Raw genomic sequence first — 13,966 nt, 5'->3', positions numbered from 1 at the left:
CATCATCATCATCATCCCGGAGGACAGGAAACGTGGTCGATACGCTGAACGCCGGGTATGTTTGATAACGTTATTACTGTCCGGCATTGTGCTGGATCCTGTCTATATGCGCTGTATGAAAACTAAAAAGTATCCATTGTCTCAGAACTAGAGAAAAAAACTGAGAAACAGAGACTAATCGCGCTCATTTTGAAGGATCGCAAAGTCATTGGTTTTCAAAGTCTTAAAGTTTACCGCCGGCTTTACGTTTAACCTAATGTGGTAATTTTGTCCATGCGGGGGAATTTTCACATATAACGAAGATGATGTTCTTACGTTATGTATGAAAGTTTATGCGACCCTGACAGCTCACACACAGTTGATTTACAATGTCTGATTTAAGCAGGAAATCATCAATCCGGTGCTGCAGTGGAAACAACTGAACTGGTATTTATCACTGTGCTTTGTGTACATTTGATCTTTCAGGATTAATTCGCTCCCTGTCTGCCCGCCCAATATCATTTAGACATGTTTTTATTATTATTATTATTATTATTATTATTATTATTATTATTATATGGATGGATGGAATGTTGAGCAATCTCTGTCCTGTTTGTCCGTCCCCTGCAGTGGCACAGTTTGGCCAGCAGAGGGAGATAATATGCAGCGTTTCTTTACTTAATAACTACAGATGTTGTACGGTGGGACTGGATTTTGCCCTGTTGCACATCACCAGCAGCACGTTCACTGTGGTGACTCTTTGTAACAAGTGTCATTTTAAACCCCACGAATGAACTGAGAATCCTGCAATGTCTGTATGCATGGATAATGTAATATAATATAAACCTAACACACACACACACACACACAATTCAATTCAATTCAGTTTTATTTATATAGCGCTTTTAACAACAGTCATTGTCACAAAGCACTTTACGTATAACTAGCCCGAACCCCCACCAAGCAAGCCTGAGGTGACAGTGGCAAGGAAAAACTCTCTCTAGCAGGAAGAAACCTTGAGAGGAACCTACGGGGTGTAGGACAGGGACACAGCCTGGGTGTGATGCCAGTTCATCACAGGGCACAGACACTGTGGCAGTTTAGAGCGACACACTGCGGGGAGAAGATGCACATCTACACAAGCAGGGCGGAGCTTATCCTCCACCACGTCACCAAGACATGTTACGTCCATACTAATTACGTTTCATTAATTTAAAAATGCTGAGGCTGGGCCTGGTCACATGACCAGAAGTAATCTGAGGTAGTAAATGTAAATTGTTTTGCTAACCATCTAGATCTTTAATAAATGTAAAAGAAATTAGAGTCCAAAGTTAAATTACTGATGTGTCCCTAAGATATAAACCTATCATGTATGCAAGCAAAACGACCAGCAGAATTAATTTGCCTAAGAACTGAGTGTTTATCAGCTGAGTGCTGAAGAGTGGTCGTTGTGCTTGCGTGCTTGATCTTCACGTTGCGTGAGGCCATGAGGAGGTCTCTCAGCCTCCATCGCCAGCTGAGCCATGCTGTCTTCCTCAATCCCTCTATGACTGTTCTTTACTTTCTGACTTAATACTTTCCTGTTTAATGAACATTGCTCTCTGTACTGCTTGATGTTTTGTTTTTCCTTCTCTTTGTAAAGCGACCTTGGGTTTGTGAAAGGCGCTACATAAATGTAGCATAATTATATCATCATTATGTTCTTAAAACTGTCTGTATGAATGAACATGAGAATCTTCTGGTGAAGACAGAGCCGGCAGTCAAAGCCAGAGAAGACTTCACGATAGCTACAATGTGGTACGTGCCTCTCTCTCTGCCTGCCTGTCTATGTCTATCTGTCTCTGTCTGTCTGCTTACCTGTCTGTCTGTCTGCCTGACAGTGTTTTATGTGTGTGTGTTTGTCTGTCTCTGTCCGTTTGCCTCTCTCTCTGCCTGCCTGTCTCTGTCTGTCTGTCTGCTTAACTGTCTGTCTGCCTGACAGCGTTTTATGTGTGTGTGTCTGTCTCTGTCCGTTTGCCTCTCTCTCTGCCTGCCTGTCTCGGTCTGTCTGTCTGCTTACCTGTCTCTCTGTGTGTGGAATCGTCCTGATAGCATGCTGTGGTTTTACCATTTCATTTTGCATAGCAAAACATCAGTGCTTTTTATTTGTATTGCGTTGTGTGTATTGGGGATTTCCCGCATGCCTTCTCTTTCAGCTATGAATGTTCCTCTCTGTCAGTCTTCCTCCCCCTGTGAAAAGAGAGTAGAATAGAATAGAATCATACATTTCCAGTACAATAAAATTTCTTATGCATTACTCGGAATGGTTGGTGTTAAAAAGCCACGAAATACAAAGAAATTTAACAAGCAATTTAAAATATACTGCATAAAAAGTAGAATGTACTGTACATTACAGTAAAATAAGAATAAAATAAGAATAAAAATATGTCAATTGAGTTTATGAACATAGTGCATTTTGCACATAAACAGACATTGTTGCACATGATAGGTAGCACTGCATGTACAGTAACAGTCACATGACAGATATTTCTGTACCTGACAGATATTTCTGTACCTGACAGTTGGGGATCTATGGGGTGAAGGTGGCAGTGTTTCAGAGAGTCCAGTTGAGTGATAGCTTAGGAGTAGAATCTGAAGGTCTCCCATCCAGTGCTCTGTTTAACTCCTCCCTGCTTCCCCTGTCCTCACCTTTCAGGCACACAGACCTGCCCTCTGTCCTCACCTTTCAGGCAAAAAGACCTGCCCTCTGTCCTCACCTTTCAGGCACACAGACCTGCCCTCTGTCCTCACCTTTCAGGCACACAGACCTGCCCTCTGTCCTCACCTTTTAGGCACACAGACCTGTCCTCTGTCCTCACCTTTCAGGCACACAGACCTGCCCTCTGTCCTTACCTTTCGGGCACATAGACCTGCCCTTTGTCCTCACCTTTCGGACACACAGACCTGCCCTTTGTCCTCACCTTTCGGGCACTCAGGCCTGCCCTCTGTCCTCACCTTTCGGGCACTCAGGCATGCCCTCTGTCCTCACCTTTCAGGCACTCAGGCCTGCCCTCTGTCCTCACCTTTCAGGCACACAGACGTGCCCTCTGTCCTCACCTTTAAGGCACACAGACCTGCCCTTTGTACTGTACTCACCTTTCAGGCACTCAGGCCTGCCCTCTGTCCTCACCTTTCAGGCACACAGACATGCACTCTGTCCTCATCTTTTAGGCACACAGACATGCCCTCTGTCCTCACCTTTAAGGCACACAGACCTGCCCTTTGTACTGTCCTCACCTTTCAGGCACTCAGGCCTGCCCTCTGTCCTCACCTTTCAGGCACACAGACATGCACTCTGTCCTCACCTTTCAGGCACTCAGGCCTGCCCTCTGTGCTCACCTTTCAGGCACACAGACGTGCCCTCTGTCCTCACCTTTCAGGCAAACAGACCTGCCCTCTGTCCTCACCTTTCGGGCACTCAGGCCTGCCTTCTGTCCTAACTTTTGTGGCATACACGTCTGCCCTCTGTCCTCTCCCTTTGGCTACACAGACCTGCCCTGTCCTCACTTTTCAGGCAGGCAGGCCTACCCTCTGTTTCGACCTTTCAGGTACACAACCTCTGTCCTCACATTTTGGGCACGCGGTCCTGCCCTCTTTCTCTCTTCTAGAGTTACTTCTGCCTAATGGGGATGCTGAGAGTAAGGATGACTGCATTTGGGCATTGCTGTAATGATACTTTGGTGGAATTTGCAGCAAGTGTAAATGCGAAACCTGAAAGAGCTGCATGGGTCCACCATCCCGTAGGCCCACTACCTGCAGGGGGGACCATTGGGATCTGGTGCATTGTGGCTCGGGGCAGCAGTCGAAGGCAGGGACATTGCCAGACCAATACCTGGCCCCATCCTGGGTTATTCCCTGCCTTGTGCCCATAGCTTCTGGAATAGGATCCCCACACCCCTGCATAGGACAAGTGGGTATGGAAAATGGGTGGATGGAGTTTACATCACACAAAAGAGTACAAACATAGTTTTGATAAGTAAAGCTATTGCATTTTATTTATTCTTATCATGTGTGTTTGTGCCTACACAACATCTCACAGTAAAAGTCGAATTTAAGTTGGGCTAAGACTGATATATCCAGGCTTGGATCGGACCCTACATCACGTGTAATATTTTCATAGATGGCAGAGCCCATGATTTTTTACTATTAACCTGTAAAGTTCTTTGGGATCAGAATTACAGATCACCAGAGCAACCCTGTAACCAGTCAGTTTGTTTCAGACCTACTTTTTACTTGTTCTCCTCAATGTGGTCCATCCTTCTGTTTCTCCATTCCACTTACCCACTACAGGGCAGCAGTGAGTTTGGAGTCTATCCCAGATAAACAGAGCTTGTGTACATGCACATCTTTACCTTCACCTTGCCTTTTTCGACTGTTGGGTATTCTTACTCATTTCATCCACATGGGGGCACTGTGTGACCATGACAAAGATCTGTCTTTTCTTTTTCATGTTTTTGCAGTAGGAGACTTAAAATACAGACACATGCTACTCCATTGTGTGTGGCTCAGTGGGTTAGGGACCTGTAACTATATCCAGGTGGCCATAGGTTTGAATCCCATGCTGGAAGTGTAATCACATCACTGCCGTACCCTTTACTCCAGGGTTGCTCTCTGACCCCGATATCAAGTTACATTGGTAACTTAAAAAAGGGAAGACACGTTTGAAAAACTAGTTTAATTGGCATAAAATATTTCCAAAATTTCTTGATGCTCAGGGCAACTTACCAGTTCATAGCAAGATGGTACTCAAGCCCCAGTTACAAAACACCGAGCTTTAGAACAACTGCAGTCTCTCTGGGTCATACATTCATATCAGTAGTCATCTAATCAAACATTAGCCAGAGTTCTCTCGCACATATTGCATCTCGTATGGAAGACTGAAGAAAAATAAACACTGTTTTGACAACTGTCAACATGATGACTAGAGGTTCACCCTGAACATGTGATTGAAACCACTACGTTCATGTGAACAGAGCCCCGCGCTGAATCGTTTGCATAGAGCAGTTTGCTGGTTCAGTTATGGCACAGTCTGAGCCGTCTAGGGTCACCCGGCTTAGCGCATGGACGCAAACAAGCTGCATGTCTGGATTGGATGGGAGATCTTCAGAAGGAGTTGAAGAAGCTGAGATAGGCGTTGAGGAAGCCGGTGGGGTCTTCCAGCTGGGGGTAGTGGCTGATGTGCTCGTCCAGAATGGACACTGTAGACCTTTGGACCTGGCTCCTAGGGGGGGGGGGGGGGGGCAAGGTACAGCTCATTGCAGTTACTCAGAGGCTCGATCGATGCAGTGCTCTGATGTGGAGCAGATGAGCTCCAGGACTTCACGTGGTGAAATGAAAATGAACTAACAAGGCCATCGAGCTCAAGGTCATGAAATTACAACAGTGACCAGCTCAAAAGCAGCAGCCAATGGGAAGAGGTCACTCACCGGTACAGGCTGATGAACTGAGGGTGAGGGTTCACTGGGTCTAGAGGTCCATAGATCATGTGAACTGAAAGACAGAAGGCAGGTCATATGATGAGGTTTGCCCAATAGGACGGCACCTAAGCTGATCTCCCCAAATTCAGGAACCGTTCGTTTCATTGCTACGGCAGTCTGAAAACCTCTTTGGATGCTGGTACTGTGAGAATGAGCTCAGGCCATGATGGTGCTTAGGATTACAAGTGGAAGATGTGGGGATAGAAGCTACTTTAAGAATTGATCCTCAGGAGCCCCCCTCCCCACAAATGTTTTCCAAAGACACAGGGTGCTGCACCCAGTGCTGACTACTAGGTGGAGCTCAGGACCAGAAGAGGAACAGCACAATGCTGATGCTGGTCACATGGTGGCCATACTCACGTGGAATCAGGGTGGAGGTGAGAGCTCCGACCCAGCGCTGCCGGTGCTTCAGCCTCTGGTTGATGTACTGGAGGATGCTGGAAAAGAAGATGAGCCCAGGCATCATGAGTGATGCTACTCAGTCACTATGGAAACCTTAATGAGCTGAAGACCAGAGTGATGGAAAAGATGTCAGTAGGGGGCGCCATACCTATCCATGACCAGGTTCCCATCATTGAAGCGGATCCCGGTCCACATGTCCCAGACCTCGGCCTCTGTGGGCTGAGTGTGGGGCCCAAACACCTCGCCGATGCTGCCAACCGCTCAAAGGAGAACGTTTGTAAACAAACCAAGTAGGACAGGCATATGCACAGAGCATTGTGCATGCAGGAGATACACCATCAACCTCCTGTAGCCCAAGTGAATAACACTGCATTCGCTGCTACCTGACACTGCAGTAGCTCTACTCACAGTGCCCCCTGCTGGTCTTCACATACAAAGGCAAGCTAAATGGATCACCTTTGGTACTAAGCCTTTATCTGAGATACGGTAAGAGCCTGACTGTTAAATAATAACTAATTTCACAACAAAGTTATCCATGCCCAGTTGCACTTTCACCCATCGCTTCCACTCAGACACCCCCCATCTTCACTCGTGTGAGGCCCTCACCTTCGGGAGAAGAACAGGAAGTTGGTGAGTCTCGTTAGTAGTGGGGACAGGAAGCCCGAATCCTTCAGCACCTACCGAGCACCAATGAGAGAAGAGGTGAAGCCACTTATCAGCGTCAAGCACTGAAAGGGACATTAAAACGGTGTGTAAATATCAACCGACCTTCTGGATCAATCTTGGATAATGAGTCTCTGGAAAAATTCCTATTAATGGGAGAAAAAAAAATAGATTAAATGTACACAGCTAGTGTAATTTAAAAAGCACCGTTACCATTCATTGCAAATCCCCATTTAAAGGGTGAAACCCTGGCAACTAAAATAAAGTCTTAATCACTATGCCACCTGCTGCTGGGCAGGAGAGCAGCAGCCATGGTGTCACTTTACCTCCATTGGACAGGCAGAGGCTGTTTATCGTCAGATGTCCGGTTTTGTTGTGGTCACTCCTGGCAGGATGTGCAGAGAGATGCAGAGATATTGAGAGTGCAGCGAGTTCCCCTACCAGCCCATCGTCTGACTAACCTATAGAGCAGCTCAAGAGCCACGGTGTCACCATAGTCATGTGACAGGAGGTTGAGTCTCTGATTGGCCAGCCCTAGGTGAGACACCAAGGCTTCCACGATGCTGGCCTGCTCGAAGATGGAGTACCGGTGGGACCGCTGCAAGACATCGCAGAACCCGGGCCGTTAGAGGGGGAAACCGGGTCAAAATTGAGATTACAGAGCACACCTGGACACCCCCACTCACCGGCTTGTCACTGAAGCCAAAGCCCAAAAAATCAAGTGTGATGATCCGATTGAATCGCTGGCTCAGGGGCTCCCAGATCTGTGTGGATCAGCAGAATGACGGCCCAGCAAGTCCTCTCACACTCTCTCACACACACACACACACACACACACAGTCTATATGTGCAGTGATTGGCCATCGCTGCTCATGTGACCTCCACCTTACCTTGTACCAGTCGTAGCTGGAGGTGGGGAAGCCGTGCAAAAGGAGAACCATATCGGGGCTTCCCACGGCACCGAACGATTCTGTGGGAGACAGGGAGAGAGCACTGCTGAAAGATCACTCCTGCGCCCCCAAATCATACTGTTCAGGACGATCACACAGCTACACCTAGCAGATCTGGCGCTCAGCACCACATCAGAAACACTCATGCATACACACGGCGGACTTACACTTCAGCCACTCGTGCTGCAGGGCATCTTACTTAAGGAAGTCAAGCTACATGCTACTCAGATGTTGGAACCTAACAGCATCCAGCCTGGAACAAGGTCATTGACCTCAGCAGATATTCAGCTGTATGACTGGGCGCTCTCACTAAATGCCTAAGTAGACCTCCGCTTTGATGAAACGCACTGTCCCAGCCAGACCCCACCCACCTCGGTAAAAGATGCTGTGTCCCTTGAAGGTGAAGACAGAGCCAGCAGCACGCCAGGTCTGCAGGTTGGGGGAGAGCTGCGGTGGGGGGATGTGCAGGTAGACGGCGATGAGGGGGATGCACAGCAGGCCGACTTGGACCCACCACTCCCTCATCCTGCCTGGGGGGATGGGGCACCACTCACCCTGAGCTGGGTGAACACAGGACACACCATAAACTGGGGGTACAACCAGGAAACCCCCACACTGACACACTATGAACCAGTGCATATAACCAGGAAAACCCCACACTGACACACTATAAACCAGTGCATATAACCAGGAAACCCCACACTGACACACCATAAACTGGGGGTACAACCAGGAAACCCCCACACTGACACACTATGAACCAGTGCATATAACCAGGAAACCCCCACACTGACACACTATGAACCAGTGCATATAACCAGGAAAACCCCACACTGACACACTATAAACCAGTGCATATAACCAGGAAAACCCCACACTGACACACTATAAACCAGTGCATATAACCAGGAAACCCCACACTGACACACCATAAACTGGGGGTACAACCAGGAAACCCCCACACTGACACACTATGAACCAGTGCATATAACCAGGAAACCCCCACACTGACACACTATAAACCAGTGCATATAACCAGGAAAACCCCACACTGACACACTATAAACCAGTGCATATAACCAGGAAAACCCCACACTGACACACTATAAACCAGTGCATATAACCAGGAAAACCCCACACTGACACACTATAAACCAGTGCATATAACCAGGAAAACCCCACACTGACACACTATAAACCAGTGCATATAACCAGGAAATCCCACACTCATGCATCATATATCTCACAGTCACACTACATAAATCATGGGGGATAACCGGGAAACCCCCCACTCACACACCATAAACCAGGGGGGATAACCAGAAAGCACCACAAACGCACCATAAACCGGATAACCAAGCTCTTCAGATTCTTTAATTAGTCCCTTACTGAGTAAGGTGACTCACTGTTTAAATTACTTTAATGAGCACTGAAATAGCTGAAACAGCCTGGGGCTCTCTGTGACCTGGGCTGGCCGTCTGCCTGTCCATACCGCGAAGTGTCACATCTTCAAGAGTCCCACAGACATTTGGAGGTGGAGAATGCTCAAATCTGGCACTTTTGGGTGAGATTATCATGTCTTCTTAATCAGAGTGGTGAACCGCCTTCCGCTGGTCAAGTTAAACCAGATGGTCACTAGTGCATCATGGGACAGTGTCAAACCACACTAATCACCAAATCACGGCTGAAACTACTACACCCTAACGGCAGTTTCGACCGTACAGACACTGCATATTTTGGACACAGAAAATAAGGAAATGGTTGGAAAGAAACAAACTCCACATGAGTTCATCTTCCCGTCTACCTCCAGTACACCTGTTACTTTGCTTACACTACAGGAAGATGTATTTATTATTCGTGCACGCTTTACCACAGCCTTTGCACTGTGCATTGGCATCGATCTGCAGGACGTACCTATGCAAGCGCTATATAATCGGCCCGGGTGAGAGACAGCTCCCAGCGTCTGGGCACCTGCAAATCACACAGCTGCCTGTGAGAAATAATGAAAGAAATCGGATTTAACGTTATACAAAACAGATCTGCAAATCAAAACATAAGCTCGGTGAATCTCCTCTAACCTGAATGAGGTTAGTTAATGGTGTGGAAATCGGTCCCGGTCCTCTTTGTAACTTTCAAAAGCCAAATGACGATAACCTCGGCTAAATTAGCCGATAACAGCACCAAGGACGGTAACACCGACAAGGGCTAAAGCGCGGAGCTGCCAGCCGCAGGGATCCGGACTGGGGTTGACCAGCTAGCTCGTTAGCCCGCGGACTCTCCAAATCAACACACCTGAGATGCGGACAGCGTCCGCAGCCCTGTCTCGCCTCAGCCTTTTCCCTGGGCTCGACGGGCTGCCCTCCCTCACAACGCTGCCCGACCGAAGTTAATCCATCCCGGCCGTTGGAGGATGTGGCTATGCTCGTGCTTGTTTCCAGGCTCACGTAGGACGGCTGGGGGCGGGACCACGGGGGGCCGCACGTTGTCATGGACGCGGCCGGGGAGACGCTGGAAACGCGCCCTCTAGCGACCGGCTGATAAAACAACAACCTGAATGACTCAGGTGAAAAGACGTCGCGCTGGATTCTCGTTGATCACATCGTAATCGATGTGGTCACTGGCATCGGTGCTGAAATGCCTAGAAAGACCAGATGACTCAATGCACCGCATGCCTTTTCAGTGTTAAAATAAGTGGTGACCGCCTGTATTTACTCAAACTTTGGGGCAGTGTGTTGCTCGTGTCCCCAATTTGAAAGTAGTGGTTCGAATAAGGGATATAAGTCCTTTGGATTCTGACTTCCATGGGGTATGCAGAATTTCGTAAACTAGCAGAAAGCAACACAGAAATTTATCCTGAGAAAAAAATGCAACTAATATAGCAAAAACCTTTGTCAAAAGAAGCAAAAATTATGCAAAATATAGTACTGTAAACACTGGAAATGCTTGGTATGCACTGATTAAAGATCATGTGTTAACACGGAGATGCTCTTCAGACGCACGCGAGGGAGAAAGGCATTGTTTCATGGACGGTTAATTTGCGTTTCTGCACAACACCGTTAGATAGGACGAAAGGACATGCTCAAATAATGTTTATAAAAATGTTATAAATACAATGCAAAAAAAATAATTAGAAAGCAGTATTTGGCTACATCAGATTTCTTCCACAGCCTTCTTTCTCGTTGTCTCCATTATTTTGTATTCTCATGCACAGAAACATGACAGTTAAGAGTTTGCATCCATCTGGGGCCAGAGATGGACACTGAGCAGTTAAGAATAAATTCAAAATCCTACCAGTAGGCTAAATATTCATTTTTTATTTTTAAAAACCATACACATTACTCGACAAGTTTCAAATGTAAATCGAATCACAATAACCATTTACATTGCTCAAGATAAACAGACATGAAGTACTTTATTTCCAAATGTTAAGATAAAAAAAACAATCCATAAAACAGATGGATAACATTCATTCCCATTACAGGAAGAAGCTACAGAATAAAGGTATGGATTCTATCTCTGATTTTTAATCTTTTTTGCAATCTCAAGCTGCTTTTTTTATTTGTAAAATAAAGAAAACTAAAATTTTAACTCAAAGTGACAGAGTTATCTGAAGGACATTGCTCCCCTTTCCTTCACTCGAACCCACGGTCAGCAGTCCAAGCGATGAGGCAGGAGGTAGCCACCGCACCTGAAACTGGCTCCCAGAACAGATGGAAAACCACATGGTCAACGACTCATTCCACAACATAAAATTGCTAACGTTTCGACGGCAGGCTCAAGCAGAAGTCTGCTGCAGTTTCACACCACCTGTTACCCTGAGAAAATGGATTCCTGGCAGAAGCACCCAGTCCTTAACCCAACTGCACTGACCTTGTGATGCAAGATGGTGTCCAGAGCCCCCAAAAACCTGACTTTGTAGGCTTTTTTTTTTTTAAAAGCATCTGCAGTTTCATTAGAAAACAAAATACAAAGGTACTTTTTACATGGATATCTGTATCAAAGTTTCCCCCAGGGTAGGTGTTACGAAATACAGTGTACCCTGTGCAGTGATGCCAGTGTAGATCAACCCCACCTCCACCTCTAAAAAATGTGCCAATCCTGTTTCCAGTATATCAGGGTCCAAAATAAAATAAAACCCAGCAGCATTTAGTTACTGATGGGAGTCTTATGGACTATGATGAGGACAAAATGCAAACAGTTTTTTTTTTTTTTGGTATTTGAAAATTTTAACAACCCAGAACTTAAGCATGAAGCTTTGCTAAATGGAAAATTTCGAAATTTAAATAAATAAAAACCAAAAATAGTCCACTCGCTTTTTGACCAAGACGATATTGTTATACTACCTAAAAACATCAAAATCTGAGGTTAAAATGCATTCTCTTTTGGATTTCAATTTATCATGATCAATTCAATGCTTGTCTATGCCTGAGTAAACAAAAAAAGTCAATATTGTACATTGGCAGGGACTGAAGCGTTGCTGAGTGGGAGAGACCATTTCGCCAGGAAATCAAAGCCTCTCCATTCTGCAGACAGAACACCTCAAAGGGATCTTCGACTCCCAGCAAGACGGTCAGCTGACACCAGCAGTCCGCCAGCATGTTAACCCTTTGTAGTGAGGACTGCAGCAGTAGACTTCCTGTATTTACATCACTGCATACAACAGTCCTGGGTTTAAAGGAATTATCCCTTAATCGCTCCACCTGGTGTATACATTATAAATAAGAACTTAGCTGGTTTCCCGTGATCACGAGAAACAAGACTCAAACAATTAAGCAAATAAGTAGTAAATATTTATAGAAATGTAAATGGAGGCCTTTGTCCAATTCTTTCTCTGCTTACCTTCACAAAAAGACCGCAAACATCTTTGCTCACTGCTAGACAAGCCTTAGTGTTACCTACTTGAATACCAGGACCTACATCTACAATTTAAATAAACTTTGCAGGCAAAAATAGTTCAGTTTCAATAGAAACACCCTTTTTTCCTGAAACAGCAGTATCTGAAAATCATTCTTTTTGCCCCCCTTCTTATACTTGCTCCATAATCCAAGAAGCATTTTCACCTACAAATGGAAGAAAGAATATCTACAAACCTTGTAAACAGACCTGCTTTTTCTGAGAACATAAATAATTCCAAAATATTAACAACTGATATAGCGGAAATGAAAGCATGTTCATGAATAAGGGTAAGAGGAAAAATATACACAAAACCCTTCCAGAAGCTTAAGATTCAGTTGAGTCTATTTAATGCATCTTATCTTTAGCTATGATGATACCCCCCCCTCCCCATTAAATAATCATGATAAAAAAACAGGTCACTTTCAATCCAAGTATATCAATATCCCCCCTTTTTGTCAGAACACAATGATCAAAGGGTGAGGGGTGAAAACAAGTGTCATACACTGAAATGGTGGGTCATAACTGGGTGATTTTAAAGAGGGGTTAAAAATACAATACATGAAAACAAAACCCTACATTCGGATGAATGTTTGCTCTTGTTTAAGTCCTGTACAATCTCGGCTCACAGAAAATATTCCAACGTAATCAAAACCTCCACAGCGCTCCCTGCTGGTATCTTCAGATTTGTTTCGCTACACCGATTTAAAAGTAAGAACAGCGAAGAAAGCCGGTAGCAGGCAAGGCAGCCCGTGGTGCTGACTCAGAGGGACGTCTCCAGGCTGTGCAGGCGGCTCCCCGGAGCTGCTGCAGGGACACATTTGATGTCCAGGAAGAGGTGGATGCCACTGGTGTCCACAGCGTTATTGTTCTTGTTAGGTGAGGAAGGAGAAGGGGGCACGGAGTTGTGTGGGGATGAATTGTGTGGGGCCGAGTCGTGCAGGGATGACTTGTGAGCAGCCGAGTCACGCAGGGTTGAATCATGAGGGGATGCATCATGCAGGGCTGAGTTCTGTGGGGCTGAGTCGTGCGGGGACAAATTGTGAGCAGCTGAATCATGCGGGGTTGAGTCATGAGGGGTTTGATCACGGGGGGCTGAGTCATGCGGGGATGAGTTGTGCAGGGTCGAATCGTGTGGCGGTGATGAGTTGTGCGGAGGCGAGTTGCGTGGCAATGAGGAGTTGCGCTTTGTGGGGGCGTCATCCTCGGCGTCAGTGTCATCGATCAGGGGAATGTGAGGTTCCGAGTCCTCAATCCGGAACTCCGGGTGGGTCATGAAGTTGTGGATGGAGCTCCGGGATTCCGGCTTCTCCAGCCCCTCATACGGTGACAGGGAGCTGCGGAAGGCGTTCACCACCCGGATCTACAGGAAGCACCGCGGCAACAGCACACAGTCAGTGCACGGTATCAGCACTTCAACAACAGTGCAGTTTGCATTTTAAATAGAGGTTAAACCGATGGACATACAGGCTTGTTTTGGTTAGTCAATTCCATTTAGTTTAGATACCAAAACCACGTCAGGGCTGGTGAATTTTCAGAAACGTGCAGTATAGAGAGCAAAAA

The 13,966-nt window shown here is 46.2% G+C and overlaps 2 protein-coding genes across 9 annotated transcripts in view; both read right to left on the bottom strand.

Annotated features, from left to right (window-relative positions):
* Window positions 1-4,987: 4,987 nt before the first annotated feature.
* Window positions 4,988-9,998, bottom strand: mest (mesoderm specific transcript). 2 transcript variants are annotated; one of them, XM_023831113.2, is made up of 13 exons: window positions 9,589-9,998; window positions 9,425-9,500; window positions 7,882-8,070; window positions 7,451-7,530; window positions 7,247-7,324; window positions 7,022-7,158; window positions 6,887-6,945; window positions 6,666-6,706; window positions 6,504-6,574; window positions 6,046-6,147; window positions 5,856-5,932; window positions 5,445-5,508; window positions 4,988-5,239 (listed from the first exon to the last, which is right to left on the bottom strand). In XM_023831113.2, the coding sequence occupies exons 3-13, from the start codon at window positions 8,033-8,035 to the stop codon at window positions 5,122-5,124; spliced, it is 981 nt and encodes a 326-aa protein (XP_023686881.1). In that variant the 5' UTR covers window positions 8,036-8,070; window positions 9,425-9,500; window positions 9,589-9,998; the 3' UTR covers window positions 4,988-5,121. The 2 variants fall into 2 exon arrangements, with proteins under 2 accessions (XP_023686881.1, XP_023686882.1); XM_023831114.2 differs by having other exon boundaries at window positions 9,803-9,998.
* Window positions 9,999-10,804: 806 nt separating this feature from the next.
* atp2b1a (ATPase plasma membrane Ca2+ transporting 1a) overlaps window positions 10,805-13,966 on the bottom strand; it is a 35,991-nt gene continuing 32,829 nt past the window's right edge. For 6 of the 7 annotated variants that reach the window (XM_023831126.2, XM_023831125.2, XM_023831124.2 and 3 more), the window contains one exon: window positions 10,805-13,766. In XM_023831126.2, coding sequence (XP_023686894.1) covers window positions 13,167-13,766 — 600 coding nt within the window. In that variant the 3' untranslated portion in view covers window positions 10,805-13,166. The remainder of the gene's footprint in view (window positions 13,767-13,966) is intronic. The other variant, XM_072709293.1, reaches the window with a different exon arrangement.

Source organism: Paramormyrops kingsleyae, chromosome 1 (genome assembly GCF_048594095.1).
Source record: "Paramormyrops kingsleyae isolate MSU_618 chromosome 1, PKINGS_0.4, whole genome shotgun sequence".
Taxonomy (NCBI): Eukaryota; Metazoa; Chordata; class Actinopteri; order Osteoglossiformes; family Mormyridae; genus Paramormyrops; species Paramormyrops kingsleyae.
This window is presented reverse-complemented; position numbering and strand designations above follow the sequence as displayed.